This window comes from Furipterus horrens, unplaced genomic scaffold (assembly GCF_987537825.1).
Source record: "Furipterus horrens unplaced genomic scaffold, mFurHor1.1.pri manual_scaffold_3, whole genome shotgun sequence".
NCBI classification, from domain to species: Eukaryota; Metazoa; Chordata; class Mammalia; order Chiroptera; family Furipteridae; genus Furipterus; species Furipterus horrens.
In genome coordinates this window covers 61,028,974-61,050,646 of record NW_028327173.1, presented here as the reverse complement: position 1 = coordinate 61,050,646, position 21,673 = coordinate 61,028,974, and the positions used below count along the sequence as shown (strand labels likewise).

Genomic DNA, 21,673 nt, shown 5'->3' with positions numbered 1-21,673 from the left:
GCTCAATACTGAAAATATATTTTGATCATATAATGAAGTTCAATATTATCTACTTTTATATTCAAAGAATGACCTGGGAAAGTCAAAAATTTTACTAGAAAGTAATACAAGAGACTAATCATCAAAGTAATTGAAATAATTACTGACATAAACATAGAAAATAAATAAAAGAATAAAGGATTCTTAGTTATGATGAAAAATGGTATTTAAATAACTTTCCAGGCCAACAAATAAGTCAAATTTTAAGTTTTAACTCTCTTTGGATTTTATATTGTATTTCTATAATAAGAATCAAGTACACAACAGATCTGAGAGCTTTCATGCTGTTTCTTAAAATATTTTTAGCCTCTGGCCTTCATTTTCTTATTCACAAAAAGGAATGCTAGGAAACATTCCAGAAGCCATTCTGACCTTTTAAAATCTGTAGTTTGTAGACTGATTAGGAAACTTAAAGTTGTAAAGTGAGATTTGATCATTCAAGATGAGGAGGGTACATTAAATTATAGAGTGTTCTGTCTTTAGTATGACCTATTGCTGTTCAGTCCCTGACCACCTCTGCCAAACACCTGCCCAAAGGAGAAAAACTTAGAACAAGTTGGTAAAGCACATGATACCATGAAGTAACAATAAATCAAGTACCAAGGCTTCCTAAAATATAGGGTCAGTGTAGAAAGCAACGTTACTTTATTTGCTTTTTAGTTATGATTAGCACCCAGTGAAGGATTATCACACAAGCTGTTTTGAATCTCTGAGGTTTTCCTCTGCTACTAATAAGTACAAATACTTACTGCAATTTCCCTTTGGGCCATGAGAATTGCAAAATTGGTTAGGTGGCTGCATGCACATGTTGTACGAGTTTTATTAGTGTCAACTAGCTTGCAGCCCTGGGTAGACCAATATCCCATCATAGTTCTCTCTGAGTAGTTCCAGAAGGAGCAGTTTGCATTGTAATAATTGTCAGGCTGGGAAATAAAATGACAAGATAAAATTAGGGTTTTACACTCTAAGATGGCAATAACAATTGTTTAATATGAGTAAAAAGTAATTTAGATTAATCTTTGCATGTTTCAGACTATAAAGTTTTTCATCAGCAAAATTGTAGACTATGTTACACAGGTCAGATATCTAACTTAAAAGGGGCTTTATAATCTGAAACATTCTAAAATACACTCTAAATTACCCAAGACCCATTTTACACAATTTCCATCTTAGGATTTTACATACTGATAGTAAATTAGAATTATTTCTTTTCCCTTCCAATAAAATTAAGACCCATGAATTTGTTCGAACAAAATCCTATAAGGACCAAGTGTTTTAAAATCCATTTTCCATATTGAGTTCATTTTTGTTCTTGGTGACACATTAGGAATGTCAGGAATTGTAAAAGAGTAAATATACTACAGCAGATAGAAGAAGAGAACAGTCACACAGATTTTTTTTTTTTTTGCCAATTCTGGAGGTCCTCCTTGGCTACCTGTGGGCACTTATTCACTCTACATATAACAGCTAAAATTCTGCAGACAGTCCTCCAACACAGTATAATTCTTTAACTACCAACTTGCATTGTAAGGGATATCTCCTCAATCCTAGATTTTAAAAAGCACAGTGTTTGATAACAACTATGTCAAATATGATCAGTAACACCAACAAAGACCAGTTGATACTCAGCTATCCTGCTGTTAAGGTAAGAGCTAATTTTCATTCTAAAACAAATTATAGTCATTAACACTTTCCTATCGATTACTATATTATAGCTTTCATTAAGAATACACCTGAATTCTAATAATCACTGAACGTCATTTAATTTTATGTTCACAGACTTAAATAAACTCGTGTCTCTGACCCAGTCCAAAATCTGAAGTTCAAATGGAAAGGTCCTTTCTTTCCACTCTGCTCTCTTCCCATTCCAGCACATCAGCTTTGCTTTCTTTCCTCTACTTCATTAACATACATAACTTACATCAATGTGTGGCAGGGTAAAAAGCACAGGATCTGTCAAGTATACTCGGCTAGATTCTTTATTGATTGAAACCGAAATGATGTGGGAATTCACTGCAATGGTGCTATTACGACCGATAAAGTCAGCACCCAGTTTTATGGTTGCATTTTCTGTACTCAGGAACTGTCCCAGGCTCCGGTAAATGATAAACACCAACTTTGCAAGTCCTAGGAAAGTAAAAAGTCACATGACTTTAGAGAAAATAGGTTTGGGAATTTAAATAAAAACATTAAAATAAGAATAATCATGAAAAATGTCCTTATGGAAGCTTTACTTGGCATTTTAGAACAGGTTTAACTGAACAAAAAGAAAAACATCAATTTTTAAAAGATGGTTCCCTCTTACCATTCCTGCTATTCTGTTTGACTGTGTTTGCAGAGAGCTGGATTGAGCTGCCTGCTCCTTTGATGCCCAGAGGAAATTTAAAGTCTTGGACTTGTCCTTCTGTACTGAGTACGGCAACTTCCAGAACTAGATGAGGTAAAAGAATAAGGAATAAAAAGGCTTTCTTTAAACTACAAAGAGCAAATGACAACTGCACGAAAACCATTGTTTCTTTTTATCTACTTACAATATTTTACTGTTAGATTTCAGCAAACTATGAACTAAATTACTCTAAGAAGTTCTTAAGCCTTGACTACTCTAAAAAATTTTATAATCATTTGTGTATATTTCATACATTTTGCATAAGCATTCTCTCCATAGTTTGATATTTTGGTCATGAACTAATTCCAGACTTTTAGCCAATAAAAAGTTTAAATTCAGAATACAAAACTTTCAAAGTTTCATTGAAATCATTAAACAAAAATATTTCAAAATGACTTTTTGGCTTTTTATATTAAATAACTTTTCAATGGCCATATATTTGTCAATGGTAAAACACTGAAGTATAAATTGGAATGTCTTTATTGCATGTAGGCATCTATTTATATGTACAGAACACATTTTAATACATAAGACTACATAGGTCAGTTTACAGTAATACATTTTTCTCTAATTTCTAAAAGCAGGAAGACTAATATAGCTTATTTGTAAGAAAATGTCTGGCATGATATTAAAACTCCCCATTAATTCTCACAAGTAATCATCAATAGTGACATATTTAAGTTGGGCAAAATAGGCCCAGTGTGCCAATGTGGCCTGCTGCCTGTTCTTGGAAATAATGTTTCATTGGAGCATGGCTATGCTTACTTATTTACATATTGTTTATGGCTGCATTGGTCCTACAATGACAGCTAAACATTTGTAACTTAAACAACATGGACTAGAAAGTCTGAAATATATACTATTGGGGCTTTCACAGTAAAAGGTGGCCAATCAAGGGTACATGCTCTTAATATTTCAATCAATACTGTCCATATAGCCCTGGCTGGTTTGGCTCAGTGGATTGAGCGTCGGCCTGCGAGCTAAGTGTCGCTGGTTCGATCTTCCAGTCAGGGCACATCAGAGAAGGAAAACTCTGACTCCAAAAAACCTCCGCTGCCTTGCGGCATACCTCTTCAGGGGAAAGGCTAAGGGAGTAAACCCCGACAGAAAATCCGGAGCCGGAGTCCCTAAGGCGGTTTGACGTTGTAGTCAACACCGGCAACTCCTGCGGCGCACCTGAAGCCAAGCTGTATTGACTCCGTCTTTCCCTTGGACCCTTCAGCTGCGAAGAGAGGGGGGGTCTGCTGCATGGGCAACAGCAGACCCTCCATATCACCCTGCCCAGGCTCTGTAGCTTCAGCGTCATCGCAAGATGTCGATTCAACACGGGAGGAGACAGATACCGTGTCACTCCCGAGTCGGACTGCACAGCCATTCTCGGCGGTGCAGATAGACTCTTAAGAAGCTAAACCATCATCTCTCGAGACGGACGGCTGCCGACGACGACTGTCCATATATTTTTCTGAATTTCACCCTCTCTAACGGTGTATATCCTTGCATAACTATTTATATACTTAGACAAACATGTGAGCACACACATGCGCATGTGTGCGTGTGGTTAATTCACCAACTCCCTTTCTTTTTACAAAAATGGGCTTATACCATTAAAGACTAATTCTTGGATATTAATTAATTACTTAATTTTTATCTTTTACAACTTTGTATTGTAAAATACATACAAGTTTAGTTGTAAATATGAAATCATAATGCTGGGAGATTTTTATAAGCTATCAGACTACGTGACAAGCACCTAAAACCCAAGTTTATAATGAGTCACATAACTCCTAAAAATCTATCTGCTGCAGAAACTGTTTGAGGTACTTATTTTATTAATCTATGCTGAGAAACATTAAGCTGGTGGGCAGGTAAATGATCTCTCTTCATATCAGATTCCATGTGTGTGGGTAGAAGGAAAAGGGGTAAAGAAGACTGACAAAAATATATAACTAACTGAACCTCTCTCTTCTTTCACTGAAAGGCACTCTAAATTATTGTTCTTAAAACAAGGCAGAAGACAGGGTGAAAGAAGAAAATCCTTTGAGTTTCATATGTTCCAAATACAGATACACATGTAAGTAACAAAGAGTTAATTTCATTCAACAACTATTTACTTATTAGAGTTTAAAAGTTGCATCTATTAAATATACAGATGCAAAAGTACTTTTTAAATTATACACATTTTAAATATACATTCTGAACAAATGGTGTTTAACTCAAGAAAGGCTTATAGAAATCAATGCATCAGAACATATATTAATGTAATACACCCAATTAAAAAACTAAAGCAGAAAGAATTCAACAAATTTCAACACCCATTCAATATAACTAATGTTTACAGAAATAGAAATAAAAAGAAAACTTCTTGCTCAGAGATAGCTTTTGTTATCAGATAAGGGTTATCTTTCCAAATTTACAGCAAAACTTGGTGAAAAAATCTGGAAGCATTTCTTTTATTGTTAGGATGATCCCTATATCACAGGTTTTATTCGCATTGTACTAAAATACCAGCTAATGCGAGAAAAACCAAGATACAAAGATTAGAAGGAAAAAGCAAACTGTCATTATTTGCAGAAAATGTAATTAACAACACAGTAATTTTGAGGGAGACTCTAGATACTATGAAAGGTAAAAAAATTTATCAAGATTGAATAAGCAAAATCAACTGTGTTCCTATAGACCAAGCAATAAATAATTAGAATATGTAGTTTTCAAAACTCTGTACTATGTAATTTTAAAATAATTAAATTTAATAAAATTTAGTTTCATTTACAATAACAGCAAATAGTCTAAGTTACTAAGGTGTAAACCCAATACAAGAAAAGTACAAAATGTTAAAGGGAAAAACACAGGACTTCATTGAAATACCTAACAACAAACGAAGGATTATATCATGGTCTTATTTGGGAGAACACAAGAAGTTAATTTGTGACACTTCTTTTTAGGTAAATCTATAAACTCAGTCTAATTCTAATAAAAACTCCAACAAGATTTTTTTTTTAGTATTTAACTTGACAAACTGATTTTAAAATTCACATGGGGTGGGGGTTGGGGGAGTGGAAGGGCATGCTAAAGAGCCGTCAAGGCAATTAATTCTTCAAGGAGAATTGAAAAAACTCACCAGATATTAACATTATTAAAACAAAACAAAGGCAACAACCTGTAACAAGTACTCTTAACATGAACATCAACTGAATATATGACAGAGATATTACAAAATACTGCGGAAAGGAATGGATTATGCAGTAAAAGGTACTGAACAACTGGTTATCCATTTGAAAAGAGAAAATCTTATTAGTTCCTTCCCTCATATCATAAAGAAAAATAATTTCAGGTGAATTAAAGACGTGATTGTAAAATGACCAAGTTTTATCATTTCCAACCAAGTATAAGATCTTTATAACTGCAAAACAGAGAAAATGTTCTTGAGCAGGACACCAAAAAGGAAAACACGTATTAGATAAGATATCAAAGCACCAACCCTAAAAGAACGGACTGATAAATTTTACTTCATTATTCTGTAAAACAGAAAGATACCATGAACAAAGTAACCATGCAAAGTATATAATCATGAAAGAATTAGTATCCAGAATGCATTAACCACAGAGAAATTGATGGACAGGAAAAAGTTGTAGACAACAAATTTACAGGAAAGCTAAAATACCTAATAAATGCATTAAGTCGTCAAAGAACTGCAAATTAAAACAATGCTGTGATCAAGTCAAACTCATTCACATGACATAGTTTATGTCAATAATAAAGTGTTAGCAAAGAGAGTGATTGGGACTATTGGTATTACAGGTGAGAATGTAAAATGGTAAATTATTATTAGAAATAAATTTGGCAGTATTTAGTAAAGTTGAAGATGAGCATGCTCTATCACTCAAAAATTCTATTTCTAATTATGTGTGTGCATATATGTCTAGAAGGCATATACATATGAACAAGTAGACATAAAAACTTTCACTGCATTTTCCTTACAGTATCAACAAAAAAGTGAAAGCCAGTAAAATAACTACCACTGGCACAATTTGAAAAAATTATAAAATCTTCTTAGATCAGATGAACTATGCATAAATACAAAAACCATCATGGTAGAGAATAATAATACAATTTCATTTGCAGTGTAGAATAATTAACTTTAAAAACATAAAAAGTGATTGTTAAATGTACATTATCTATAGAACAAAACCTTTTTAAAAAATGCTTACTAATGCTAACAAAAAAATTTAAGGATGATGGTTACTCCCTAGTTGATTGGATCAGGAAGGAAGAGACCATGGGATTTACACATTACCTGAAACTCCCCCACAATCTGAAGTAAATATGATAAAATAGTAAGATGAGACTCAGCTGGGTCATTGAAACACATGTCATAATATTCTTTATTTCTGTATGCTTGAAATAATATATGCCTCATTCAATATGTTTCCTGAAAGCGAATACGAGGGGGACCCCTTTTCATGCAGGCGTCCCCTGCTAGGTGAGTGTACTAGGAATCCATCTGTATTGGCTGGTGGTGTTGTGAGAGGCTGAGTCCAGCTTCAGTGAATTTATTCTGAAGTGTCTTTCAACATGTTTGCCCAGTTTGTGATGGGTGATTTACGAGCACACCTGCATATACCTTGTTGAGTGTTCAGCAGTTACTGCCCAAAAACAGTTTGAACCTCATGCCCCAACCTCCTTAGTCACCCTGAGTGACTTCTTTTTGTTTCCCTGGATGAAAAAAGTCCTCAAAGGTAAATGTATTGTCCCTGTAGAAGAAGTGAAACAAGAAACGGCAGAAGTACTAAAAGGCATCAAACTTAGTGAGCTCAAAAACTGTTTTGAGCAGTGGAAAAAAGTCTCCATAGGTGTATTGCATTAAATGGAGAGTACTTTGAAGATGGCTGAAATTTAAACATGTAAGAATAAACACACAGTTTTTTAATAAATAAATTCTGGGTTTATTTTGGGTCTGCCCCTTGTGCCCTGGATTCACAGGAGAGCCACCCAGAGCCCCACTCATAGCTAGTGCTGTAGATAGAATTTCAATACATTCCTCTGTCCTTCCATTTTCCAAATTTATCATAAAGTATCTGCTGCAATGAGAGAAAAGGGGAAAGAAAGTAACAAAGCATGTAGGGAAAACCGTGGCTTCTGCCAGGAGCCCCACCATATTCCTAACGCCCAGTCCCAGGTGAAACAACATGGAGCCCACTGAAGACAAGGGGCAGCAGAGCCGAGGACGAGCGAGCCTCCAGGGCGACGCGGCAGGAAGAATACACAGTGAACTTCTGTTGTTGTCAGCTGCTGCGACTGGGGGGGAGAGGGGGTTGATACTGCAATGTAACTAAGTTTAAACTGATGGACACGATCGTGTTGGCTGCTAGGCACACTGGGTAAAATAAATGATAGCGGATTTTATAATGGATGCATTAGGCTGATCACACCTGAAATACCCAGTTAATTTAAGATCATAAAGACAACCAAACATGCGTTTCTGAATATGATGTAATAGAAAGCTCTTGAGGGGAAATTTAAACCTGATCAGATCAAGCCCCCTGATCTATGAGTAATTATCAATATATATCAATCATGGTAACATGATACCACGAGTATGAAATAAGCCAAATCCAGAATGTGGATATTCTATGGAAGAAATTATCTATTCAATTCAATTTCTTCAATGAAAAAGGTTTTAAAAAATGAGTTGTAGGGAGAAATTGTTTTTAATTAAAAGAGACTCAAGAAATTTATCAATCAAATATATAACATGAATTTGTATCCTGGTTTTAAAAATTTAGTAATTAAGTATTAACAAATTTATAAAAATCAAGTAAACCAAAGCACATTTTTGTTATCTTTGAAGCTATTTTTGTTACTTTTAAAGTGTGGCAATGATAATATAATTTAATAAATCATTTACAGTACGATAATATGTCAGTACTTGCTTTAAAATAATACAACGGTGGGAAGAATAAGTAAAACAGGATTAGCTTAGATGTTGAACATCTAAGCTAACAATTTTTTAAATCAAAATTGAAACTGCTGCTGCTCTCAAGATATCACTAAGAACATTTTTTTTTAAAAGTCATATACTGAGATCCAGTCAAATGTGTGGTGTAGGCAGATATGGCTCTCTTCTTCTCACAACCACATCAAAATGACAACTAATATATGGAACAACCATCAACTGGAACCATCAGAAATCAAGTTGAATGGAAGTCTGACAACTACGGAATTAAAGAAACCACATCGATTGAGATGGGTCATGGACACACACACGGAACTGGCTGGTCTTTCACCCACGTGTAGTGGATAAAAATTCGGGAGGGATATCTCAGGACAAGGAGTCCCAGCCCCACACCAGGCCCCCCCAGCCCAGGGTTCCAGTGGCAGGGAGTTAAGCCCCCACAACTTCTGGCTGCAAAACCAGTGAGGACTGAGCTGGTGGAAGAAAATCCTGGAGCCTCAAACAGTTCCTCTTAAAGAACCCACACATGGGCTTACTCAGACCCACTCCCTCTGAGCTCCAGCACCAGGGCAGCAGTGGCACACAGGGAGAAACTGAGGTGTCTGGCATCAAGGCAAGTAGAGGCCACTGTCTCCTTTCTAAACTCCCCACAAAGAGCAGGAAACCTGGTGCCATATCAGACTCCACCAACCGGCTAACACTATTTGACCAGCCTTGGAAATCCCCAGAGACTCTGCACCACCCAACTTACAGGACTACCCCAGCTGCTTTTCCATATGAATGGCTGGTCTTGGCCCATGATGCACAACTTCCGAAATCCTCTCAAACAGGCAACAGCTGGCCTCAGTGAGCTCCAGGCCAGGCACTCGCATCTGCCAGCTTAGAATCACAGCTTGACTTCCCCTGGGAATCTCAAAGCCCAGAACAAGTAGCAGTCATCTCTGACTGCTTTATAGCTCAGGCAGGGTGCCCCAGGCAAGACACAGGTGGGGGCTGACCTTGGCCTGCACCACCCAGGGCCAGAACACCCAGTGGACAGCTACAGGCCATGTCAAAGCACCAACACCCCGCCTCTACACATATGATCCTCCATGGAGGGTGGAGGTTGGTGGTCAGTGGTCACAGCCAGTCACTCCAGCTGACTGGCCTGGGTAAGCCTCTCCCAATAGCAACCAAGACTCAACTACAAAGTAGGGTGTATTCAGGCCACATGAAGGGTGCACCTTGACTACCCAGATTGATAGAAGCTGTGCCACTGAACCTTACAGGACACCTACTACATTAGGCAACACTTCCAAGAAATGGAGTCAAAGCAGCTCTACCTAATACATAGAAACAAATACAGGGAAGCAGCCAAAACAAGGAGACAAACATGTCCCAAATGAAAGAACAGAACAAATTCCCAGAAAAAATAACTAAACAAAAAGGAAATACCCAACTTGATGATGCAGAGTTCAAAATACTGGTAATTAGGATGCTCAGAGAAATGATTGAGTATGGTCACAACATAAAAGACGACGTGAAGGATATACAAAGTGAAATAAAGAAAAATAGGCAGAGAATTAACAGTGATGGGAAGGAAGCTAAGATTCAAATTAATGGCTTGGAACAAAAGAAAGAAATAACATTCACCCAGAACAGAAAGAAGAAACAAGAATTGAAGGGGAAAAAAATGAGGAGAGGATTAGGAATCTCCGAGACAATTTAAACATACCAACATCTGAATCATAGGGGTGCCAGAAGGAGAAGAGGAAGAGCAAGAAATTGAAAATTTATTTGAAAAAATAATGAAAGGAAACATCCCTAATGTGGCAAAGGAAATAGAAATTCAAGTCCAAGAAGCACAGAGAGTCCAAAACATGTTGGACCCAAAGAGGATCACAGCAAGACACGTAATTAAAATACCAAAGATTAAAGAGAGAATTTTAAAAGCAGCAAGAGAAAAGAAGAGTTATCTACCAATGAGTTCCTATAAGACTATCAGCTGATTTCTCAAAAGAAAGTTTGCAGACAAGAAGGGGGTGACAAGAAGTAGTCAAAGTGATAAAAACAAATGACCTGCAACCAAGATTATTCTATCCAGCAAGGCTATCATTTGGAATGGAAGGGCAGATAGTGCTTCCAGGCCAAGGTAAAGCTAAAGGAGTTCATCACCAAGCCATTATTATATCAAATGTTAAAGGAGCTTATTTAAGAAAAAGGAGATCAACACTATGAACATTAAAATGACAACAAACTCACAACTATCAACAACTGAATCTAAAAAAATAAAAAATAAAAAAAATAAGCGAACAACCAGAACAGGAACAGAATCCTAAGTATGGGGATCATTTGGAGGGTTGTCAGCTAGGAGGGGATAGGGGGACAGTTGGTGAAATGGTACAGGGATTAAGAAGCATAACTGGTAAGTACAAAATGGACAAGGGGAGGTTAAGTATAGTATAGTAAAGGATTAAGCCGAAGAACTTACATGCATGACCCATGGACATGACCTAAGGGGGAAGAGGAGGAATTGCTGGAAGGAAAGGGAATATTGGGTGGAGAGGAGCAAAGGGAAAAAACTGGGACAACTGCAACAGCATAGTCAATAAAATATACTTAGAAAATAAAAAATAAAATAAAAAAGTCACATACTGAGGGAAAACATTCAGAATACATATACTCCATAAAAGATGTGTTTTGGGAATATATAAAGAATCCTTTTAACTTATTACTGAAAAGACATACGATCCAATTAAAAATCGGCAAACTATATGATGAGGCCAATAAGCAGATGAAAAGTCGAAGAGTTACCAACAAAATGTCACTTAGCAATCACCCAAATGCAAAATGAAGCCAAAATGAGATGCTGCTACAAACCACTAGTCTAAAATTTAAAAGACAATATTAAATGTTGGTCAAAATGTGGAGCAACTGGAACAATCATTGTACCCATGGTAAAATGACATGGGTAAAGAGCAGTATAAAAATAACCACCAAAAAGTGTGAACAACCTAAATATCTGACGAGTAAATACACAAATAGTTGTACATTCTTGTGGTGGAATATTATTCACCAACAAAAAGGAATGAACTACTGATGCTTGCACCACCATGGATGAAACTCAAAAACACTGCTGTGTGTAAAAAGCAGCAAGATCAAGAAAGAGTATGTACAGTATTCCCTCACTTATCACGGGTATTATGTTCTTGACCCCCACGCAATAGGTAAAAATCAGCGAAGTAGGAACCTTACATTTATTTTAGTATTCATATATATTTTAAGGCTTTATAAACCCTTCCCAGACACTTATAAACTGTTCCCAGTCCCTTATTAACCTTCCCCATTCCCTTATTAACCTTTTCCACACTTTTATAAACCTACTTATATTCTTAAACATATTCTACACTCTTAAATCTATGTAACTTTAACAACATACGTATACAGTACCGCAAAATCCCACTATAGTGAAAAATCCGCGATAAATAATTAAATATAATATTTTTAAAAACCCTGCGATTCAGTGAGGCTGCCATATAGAGAAGGACTACTGTATTATAATTTAATATGATTCAATTCAACTTCAGGTCTAGAAAAAGCAAAACTAAATGAGAGTGACAGAAAACAGACCGGTGGTTGCCTGGAGTTGGGGCTATAAGGAGACAGGCTGCAAAAGGGCATAGAAACCCCTTGGAGGTGACAGAAATGCTGACCATGATGCTGGTCACATGGGTGCGCATTTGCCAAAACTCATCAAACTGTGTACTTTCAACAGCTGCTCTTAGTGTATATAAATTAAGGCTCAAAGTTCATTTTTTTAAAGCTATGCCAGATATAATTAATTATAAATATAATTATACTATTTTTATGAGGTCATCGTCGTCGTCGTCGTCGGCAGCCGTCCGTCTCGAGAGACAATGGTGTAGCTTCTTAAGAGTCTATCTGCACTGCCGAGAATGGCTGTGCAGTTCGACTCGGGAGTGACACGGTATCTGTCTCCTTCCGTGTTGAATCGACATCTTGCGATGACGCTGGAGTGTCCTCTCCAGTGAAGCTGAAGCTAGAGCCTGGGCAGGGTGATATGGAGGGTCTGCTGTTGCCCATGCAGCAGACCCCCCCTCTCTTCGCAGCTGAAGGATCCAAGGGAAAGACGGAGTCAATACAGCTTGGGTTCAGGTGCGCCGCAGGAGTTGCCGGTGTTGACTACAACGTCAAACCGCCTTAGGGACTCCGGCTCCGGATTTTCTGTCGGGGTTTACTCCCTTAGCCTTTCCCCTGAAGAGGTATGCCGCAAGGCAGCGGAGGTTTTTTGGAATCAGAGTTTTCCTTCTCTGTTTATGAGGTCATGCATAAGGAAAAAACATACAATAGAGTAAATTAAGAATTCAAGATGAAATCACTAAGGAGAAAAATCAAATTGTCTTAATAACCACATCCTAAATTTAGATAAGAGCATTAAGAGTGAAGACATAAAAGGACAGTGGGCCATTTTAGTTCTCCTCTCAAGTGAGACCAAGTCTTAGGAAAAAGTTGTATATATTCCTCACACTAAATCATGTATATTTGTCACAAAATTATTTCTATCTTAGGAAATAAAAATGCATAACAATATTAGGATATGAAAAATGACTTTCAGTGATAGTTCTTGGGTAATCAATATATGCATATAGTAAATTCAAGGACTTATTTTTGAAAAGTCAAAAATGAGTACTACATCCCCACCCATAATGTTCTCTTTAATTAAAGATGAAGAAAGAAAGAGTATGAAGAATAATCCTTTAACACTCCAAAAAAACACAAGTATTGGGAAAAATATATTCCTGGACATTTACGTTTTCAGACTTGTCTTAAACTGAGAAAAAATACCTCCAACACACAGTAAAAGTTGTTCTGCATTATGCGAGGCCAATGGGAACACAGATTATCAATTTGGCCTACAGAATTTTCTGGCAGTCTTAGAAAGATCATAAGAAGGAAATTTTAGTTTTTTTAATTTTGTTTTGTTTTAAAAATAGCCTTTGAAGACTCAGAAAACAAACTGAGGTCATAACATGCCACTTCAAATGATACTTTCTGTGAGTCATCCTCTTAAGATCATCACATCCACATTCCTTTATCCTTATGGGTATGTCATTGAAAACATGTGAGAAGCCTTGCTTAAGATACATCTTAGCAATTTTATTAGACTACTAAATAAATTAACCTCAAAAGTAACAGAAGCTTTAGCCAGAAAGAAGAAGCCTTCTTCATTCTGTATTACTACGGCTATGGTAGAGTATCATTTTCCTTATGACTGGTGTCCCAAATCATGACAAACCAAATTATTTAGACTTCATTTAATTTGAAGTTATTGAGTTAATCATTCCACAACCTCACACTAAATAAAAACCTGATTTTAATAATAGTTTCTTTTTAAAAATTCATTCAGTTAAATAAACTTAAAGTCTGAATTTAATTTCAAGTATTATAATCTGATTTTTGTCTAGTTCTTTTATATACCTTACTTTTCTACATTTTAAAGTTTAAAGTCCCATGATTTAGGCAGACACAATTAGGTAATGACATATGGCATCTCAGATAGCAACACTTATTCAATATCTGCTGCTCCAGAGACATACTCTTTTGGTAAACCAAAACAGTAGTCTATGATCTGTTCTGGATTTTTTTACATTTATGCTTGGGAAACTTTTTTACTTTACTAAGTGATACTATAAAACTTCATCTAAGCTCAAACTCACTGAATAATCAACAATTATAAATCAGTTAAGCCTAAATTAATATAATTTGACTTTAGTTACTGTACTTCTTTCAAATATCACAATTCCTACCTCTTATCACCAGAAGATACATTCTACATTATGTTTCAAAACTATCGGCAGCTATTTTGCAATCTATGCAGCATGGATAGTCTGTATTATGGAAGCTGTAGTTCACCGATTACATCTTCACCTGAAGGCAGCTGTGTTTAATATAAACATTTGGTTCAAATTCTGTTTGCTTAAAATATTTGACTGGGAGAACACATTCCAAAAAGTAATTTAAATTCATTGGGAACATATTATATCAAATAGAAAATCATTTGCCACAATTCCATAGCAAGCACTTTCATTACTTACGTGATCCATATTCAGGCACTGAAGTACTTAATGATTTTTCAGTTGGAAAAGGAAACCACATGACAACAACTTTTAAAAGATATAGAATGGATTTTGGCTTTTGCATTGTGAAATGTGATCAATAATATCTCTTGTTCATAGATAAAAATAATCAACAAAAAAGAAGTTTGGCACTGGGAAATAACTCAACAGATTCAGAATGAAAACATCATTTGCCTAAACATCTATCTTCTAAACCAAGATTAAACCTAAAAACAGATTCACTTACCAATATTCTCTGTAGGCATTGAGACTCTGGTAGGTTCTACCAGATTGTCAGCCAAGACAAAAGCGCCTTCTTCCAACGTATCCAGTAACATTGTAGCAGTATGCGCTTGTTCAGAAGAATTCATGTGCTTCCATGACTCCAAAGCTTCAGGTTTCAGAAGGTTGTCCACCGTGTCAACAATTGCCTGCATCCATTAGAAAACCAACCTTAGTTTTGACTACTTCTAGTATCAAGGTGATTTTCAATCACTGACTAGTGACAACTGTAACACCTGTCCTGACTATTCCTCTTATCTCAACACCTGGGCGATATATATCTGGCCAACTTGTAAAGTATCTGACAGGTTCAGAACAGGATCAACTGAAGAGTAGTAGACTACTACTTGACTTTAGAGTAAGTGTAAAAAGATGCTTTTCTGCTTATCTGATCATTTCAGTTGTTGAAAAAAAAAAAAAAAAAAGCAACCAGTGTCAGCTCTTAACCTGAATAGTTACCCTTATAATCACAAAACTTAGATTCTAAATAGAAAACACTGATGCCTCTGGAGTAGCCTAATAGTTATGCTTCAAAAGTAAAACATTGTTTTTTGGAACGTGAACCAAAATTTAATAACCAAAATAATGCCTTATCACATTGTGTATATCCATTGGGGAAAAAACAAGATAATTTCAAAGTTTTTAAACTATCTATGAATGTTTTCACTCTTCCAGTTCCCTGTCCAACTAAAAAAACACTTGAGAGTACACCTTAAATCCTAACAATGATCTGTTTCTAAAGGAATCAAGAATCAAAATATTTAAAGCCTATCCCAATAATTTAATAGAAACAGAAAAGCAGAATAAAGTCTTTTTAAACATCCAAGTTGTTAATACTCACATACATAGATTCAGTTTATTATTGTGGAAAATAACATTAAATAAATACATAACGCAGGCAGTTAAGCAATTGAAGGTAGGATTTTGTACTGATGGTTACTCTCGCTGTACACTATGGCTTGGATAGCTGAAATCACTAAGTTTATTTATTCTATCCCATTTACTAAATCGTGATGTGTCATTAAGACCATATATAAACTGTTTAGATCTACTGGTAATCACACATGGAAAAAAAAAGAACATACATTGTACAAAGAACAACAATTGCTAATTTGAGGTACTATAGTAAAATAACTGGCGGGGGGGGGTTGTTTGAGGCTACTGTCACAGTAAGATTAATTAGCTTAATCCATCTTAATATTCTTGTTCTGTCCGCCTTGTGAGCCACCATGACCTTCCTGGCAGGTGAAGATACTTCCAAGTGCCGGTAAAGGCCTTTTTCCTTTCTCTAATGGGAGACAGAATAGTCAAAATGCTCATACTGATACTGCTTCAGCCATTAACTAGAGTGGAACAGAAATTGGTCTGCGGAGGCCAGATTCATTAGTCACCAAGAAATACCGACCAGAGCCTCTAATCTAAGTTACAAATGAATCCTGTCACAAAGCTAGAAACGCTTCATTTGCATAGTGTAAGTCAGCTTCTGATTTGTAATTTAAGGAGTTTTACTTGTCTTATCTGAAAACAGAGAACCTTATTTGTAACATACTGAAAATGACACTGGTCAGAAATTAAAAGTCATGTTGAAATTTACTATGTATACACACAACTCACTGATGACATGGTTTTATTAATATGAAACACTCCTTATTTATTACCATTTGTACTTTTCTAGTGGAATCAAAATGATCATTAGCCTAATCATATTCCTGAAGTAGTCTCTCCCTGCCAAAGAGAAAAAGCTATTTTTTTTCTTACTGAGATATATGTCCTGGGCAACATACCAATTATTACATTTCACACATTAACAAATACCTTTATGGGGAACTGAAAATCTCAGTATGGAAAATTCTATACTCTTTAGTTGTTCTTTGTCCCCATAAAAAAAGGCTAAAAGGGACTTTCAGAATATTACTATCTAAAAACAGACTTTCCCACCACCTTTTCTTGTAAAGTTCTGAGATCCCACAATGTCTATCAGCAATTAGTAAGACACCATTTTTTTTCTAGACCTTGCCAACTAATATTGGTGAAGCCATAGCTTTTGAATAACCTGTTCTACAAAACTACGAAGTTCTTTTGTTTTATTGTCACGTGTTAAGAATGAGTTCTTCAAGGTTTGATTAACTAGGGATATGGTTCCCTGATGAGTAAGGTTAGGAAGAAACTATCCCCCACCCCAAAAGAACATTTAAAATTCAGAATGAAACAAAATGAAATATGGTATTATTATTTTGACCTATCAGACAGAACTAGCACGGCATCATTGCTCTGCTGGCCTCACTCGGAATATTTCCTATTACTTGGATACACACAGATGGAAAACTGGCTGGAACAGACAAGGATGCTCAGCCAAACAGAGGCTTTCTGTTCCCATCAGCCTGATAAAAACTAACATATAACACATATTGATAGCACTGTTACATTATTTATATTTCATTTCTTGTGACCCTTCCCAATATCAACCTGATACTAGAAATGACCCCGAAAAATTTCAGGCAAAGCCTATATTTTTTTAAGAGTATACCACAGATAAGAAAGCAGTGACTTTTTCATGCACATACATTATGACTACACAGTCTTTGATATGATAAACTGCCGAGAATATATCATAGCTGTGTTATACAAGTTGTTTTTTCAATCCACAGAGGTGACAACAGGAAACAGAGAGACTCCAATTCAGAGGATATTTCATTAAAATTCTTGTACATTTGGATAAATGGAAAAAAAAAACAGCAAAAATTATAAAAATAAATTATTTGCTCATTCTGAGAGTAATATACCTGTGAAAAGCCAACATTTGTACAGCTGATATGGGGCACATTATATAAAATCAAAGACTGAAATACATTGGATCATGCAGCAAGATGATAAAGCGTGGCAGGTAGCTGAAGAAGGGAGAAAGCAGGGTGACAGCACAGGAGAGATACCTTAAGGTAAGCCCTGCATGTCTTCTCTCGTTTTTGGAGCTTTTTAGTAAAAGAAAAGAAAATCAGAGGTTAGATTGTATCTGTTGAAAATGAGGAAAGAAGAAATCCTCAAAAATTAAGCTGGGGTTCCTGAGCTCACATTATCAGGTATCATAGTCTCCTGGATTTTCATGGGTCTCCGTTGACTGCCAATATGTGTGTTTACCGTTTTTACTTGTACGTTACAAAGTATACTAATCCAAAGTATCTTGATAAAACTAGAGACAAAATGTGTGGTCAAAAGGAAAAAAAGGTCTATTTTTCTCCCTATAAAACCATATTAGCCACATATTTTGGATTCATATGAATCTCATCTGAACACTTCTAGTATGGGTAAAATAACTACTCGATGTTTGTCACAGTATGAAAAGTTAATAGCACTAATATACTGTACTCTTCGAGAGGGACATTTGTCCTTCTCCCAAAACCGGCCATTAAAAACAGTATTTCATTGGCTAACGTGACTATCTGCATCACAATTGTGTTCCAACGCTGAGAGTTGAATGTACTAGCATACACAGTATGGGCATTGCAGAACACAATCTCTACATAGAGCCTCTCCAAGTGCAGATAATGCATTAGAAAGTGAGACTACTGACCATACACCGGAAGGTAAATTTTGCCACCAACTAAGATCACTCTTGAGTAATTAACTTTTTTGTTGTTGTTGTTAAAGCCATATTGCTCCCTTTTCAATTGTAATTCTTTCTTAGGACATAAACCAAATTAGAAGTTTTGTTTCTAAGTGTATGTCAAAGGGGTCAGAGGTTTGGCAGTCACTGCTATTACTGAATCCAGAGCTGCCGTACAAATGTCTAATTGAATGTAACAGAAAATTCTTACTTACCTTGTTATAACTCCGTCCGGCTGAATCCTTTTCATTAGGTCTCAGTTCCTGCAGCTGTGCATCAAGAATGTCCACCAACTGCTCCATCAATCTCACTGAAGAACTCACATCCCCAGCAAACACCGGCCCTTTGGTATGTTTAGCTAGTTCATTGGCAAGGCTAGCAGCATTTTCTCCACTTCTGATCTGAAATGCCAATTTACATTATCTCAGTAATATTTCCTGTTCTGTTTGCGGCTTTTCATTCTTCTCCTGAGTATCTTTGTTGTGGTGAAAACTATATTTGCAAATGTGTCAAAATCTGCAACTACTTGAGATAAATAGCTTTCTCTTCATTTTAGATGATTAAAGGTTCTCAGATTCTCAACACAAAATAACTTCTTAACCAGACATTTAAAAAAAAAAAAAAAAGTGGGGGGAGAAAAACAGAAATCCCTTTGTAAAAATTTTCATACAGCTCTCTCATTTCACTGCCACCATTTTAAACTGCTACTTAAAAATCTATTTATTTATTCCAATGATCCAGAAATTTAAATCGGATTGTAATCAGTATGATACCTAGAGTTATTATATATTGCTTACACTTCAGAAAGGTTGAAGGCAAAGGAGAAACAAAAATGTCACTGAATTCTACTGTAATATGAAATATTTTACTTATATTTTCGCTGTAAATATTTGTGCTTATTCTATCAAAATCATCTGTGATATAAACATCTGCTTGTGTTCTGTGGATTCAGTTGCAAACATAATGGTATTTGATTTATTAGGCCAATGCACTATTTTTCTTACAAACATCAAAAGAAACAGAACTAACTAAATATGATTGAAATTAAGCAAGTATGTACTCATTAAAAAGCTTAACAAAGAAAACAGCATGCCCCAAAACATATGTAACTTTGAATAGTTTACAGACAAAACGATGCATAATTTTTTACTTTTATACTGAACAAAGAGTATTGAAGCAGGTTTTAACCTACAAAGCTAAATTATTTATGTTAGAAGTTAAAGCCCTTAATCACCAATGTGCATCATAATAAAAGGTGCCAACCAACCTTCTGAGCCAGCTGATTCACCCAGTGTGAGGTACAGTTGCTAAGATCGGGGCCCTTAGGGTTCCATGTTCCAGTGGAAACCATGCAGAGATACGAGGCAGTTCCTACAACAGATGTAGAAAACAACAGTGAAATTGAAACCATTTTTCTGCATACATTTGGGAACTCAGCTATGATGATCCTACCCTGTGTGTTGAATTTTGAATAAACGCTAATGGAAGTAGTTGACAATAACTGACAGAAAGTAGGGTGAATCGCAGATTATGAACAGTAAATATAAAGTCAGCATAGAAATATCAGACATTTACAACAAACCACAAAAACCCTTGATTTTCTTGGGACTCATCCAAAATGGCACGTAATGAGAAAGACAGCTGTTAGGAAGACTCACTAGAGTCCATGGGCAAAAATCTCAGGCTTGACCTTGACCTTGGTCTTTAAGAGAGTGAGGTAATTAAGGATCTGACAGTAGGTAATTTTTACAGTTTAAAAACCTTTAAGCTGCCTACAGATGCTATATTACCAAAGTATCAAGAATAATCAAGTTCACGAAATAGATCCTTCATCAAGTAAAATCACTTCAGTCTAATTCAGAATCTACCTAAAGTAAAATCTATAAAATGTACATATACAGTATTTTACAGAAACTACCTCTTGTCCCCTTGGGACATGGCCGTTCAACCATCACTCCCCGTTGTGTCTGAGGCCACCATATCCCCCTTGCTTCTAATGCTTCGCAGAATCTCTCTGGCAGGGGAAAAATATTTGTTACAGGAGGAATTTTGGTTGTAGAAACGGCTGGAGGTGGTTTTGTCCCTTTGCTTCCTTCCTGGGATCCAGCTACAGTTGTGCTCATGTGGCCTTTCTGTGAAGTAGTGCTTGTGGTTGATACAGTGGTTTTGAATTGTTCAGCTGAAGAAGTTACTGTCACAGCTGTGGTAGGCACTATGGAAAAAAGACGAGCATGTTAATCTCAAACACACACACAGTTCACACACATGCACTTACATGAACATGTGTGTGCAAGCATGCACACACAAAAGCCCACCCATCCAACTTCCCCAAAACCAAGAAAATGAGTATTACTGAAAACATCAGTAGTTGGGAGAAAAAATAAATCTCTTTAATTATTCCAATTTATTTATATTGTTACCTAAGCAAAGGCAGTTTAGGCTTTACTACAGATTTACTGTGTGACTCTAATTGTGTTAGGTTTACTTCTCAATGAAATATCTGATAATATAAAGTATAATTTCATCTAACAGGAAACGGACAGTTATAGACAAAGTTTCAACATACAAACCAAGGGCATTCTGCCACTAGTAAATAATTTAGAAAAATTCTTTTCTTGTATAAATTTCTATTCTATAACCAATCAAATTCAACATACCAATAAAAACCTGACAGTTACATATAATTAGGAATACAGAAACCTTAAAGTCACCCACTCTACATCTTGCAGGAAAATAAATCTGTGACATCCTTCTACCCAGCAGCCATTCTCGCTTGAGAGATTTTTGAGCACACCTGATTAGATCTGAGCAGAATGTAAGTTTGGCTGCCTGTGCTGTTTAGGAAGGAAACACATCTGAGGCTTCAGCTTCTTTACTTTTGAAAACATAGGTATCAAAAAAGCAACTGGGTCTGGTAAGAGATTATAATGTAATTGCCTATCAAGGTAACAGGTTAGATCAAATCATGCCTAATTCAAAACCAGTCCTATCTATCTTACCAACCCTTAACAGTAGAAAAGGAACTACAGTGATACATTTCAAAGTAGAAATTAACAAAAAAGTTTTTAAAAGGTTGTTTTTTGACTTCCAATATTACTTTCAAACTGTTAAATCAAGTAGTTTAAAAAATTAATAGAGCTTATGTCTCCTTCATTAATTACCATTTAATTAGTTTAAACAATAACAAAAAGTGTCAGTAAAACTTCAATACTATAATTTGAATTCTATAAGGTGATCACACTAAAGTTTTATCAACACTTATAGTTACTGGCTCTTAAAACCTTATACATATGATG

General features: G+C 35.9%; 1 protein-coding gene across 7 annotated transcripts in view; it reads right to left on the bottom strand.

The window, feature by feature from the left end:
* ADGRL2 (adhesion G protein-coupled receptor L2) overlaps positions 1 to 21,673 on the bottom strand; it is a 265,175-nt gene that overhangs the window by 23,718 nt on the left and 219,784 nt on the right. For 4 of the 7 annotated variants that reach the window (XM_090269667.1, XM_090269668.1, XM_090269663.1 and 1 more), the window contains exons 7-14: positions 20,296 to 20,589; positions 19,645 to 19,748; positions 18,593 to 18,778; positions 17,707 to 17,745; positions 14,742 to 14,925; positions 2,345 to 2,470; positions 1,961 to 2,166; positions 789 to 962 (exon numbers count right to left, since the gene is read on the bottom strand). In XM_090269667.1, coding sequence (XP_090125793.1) covers positions 789 to 962; positions 1,961 to 2,166; positions 2,345 to 2,470; positions 14,742 to 14,925; positions 17,707 to 17,745; positions 18,593 to 18,778; positions 19,645 to 19,748; positions 20,296 to 20,589 — 1,313 coding nt within the window. The remainder of the gene's footprint in view (positions 1 to 788; positions 963 to 1,960; positions 2,167 to 2,344; positions 2,471 to 14,741; positions 14,926 to 17,706; positions 17,746 to 18,592; positions 18,779 to 19,644; positions 19,749 to 20,295; positions 20,590 to 21,673) is intronic. The other 3 variants (XM_090269669.1, XM_090269670.1, XM_090269666.1) reach the window with 1 other exon arrangement.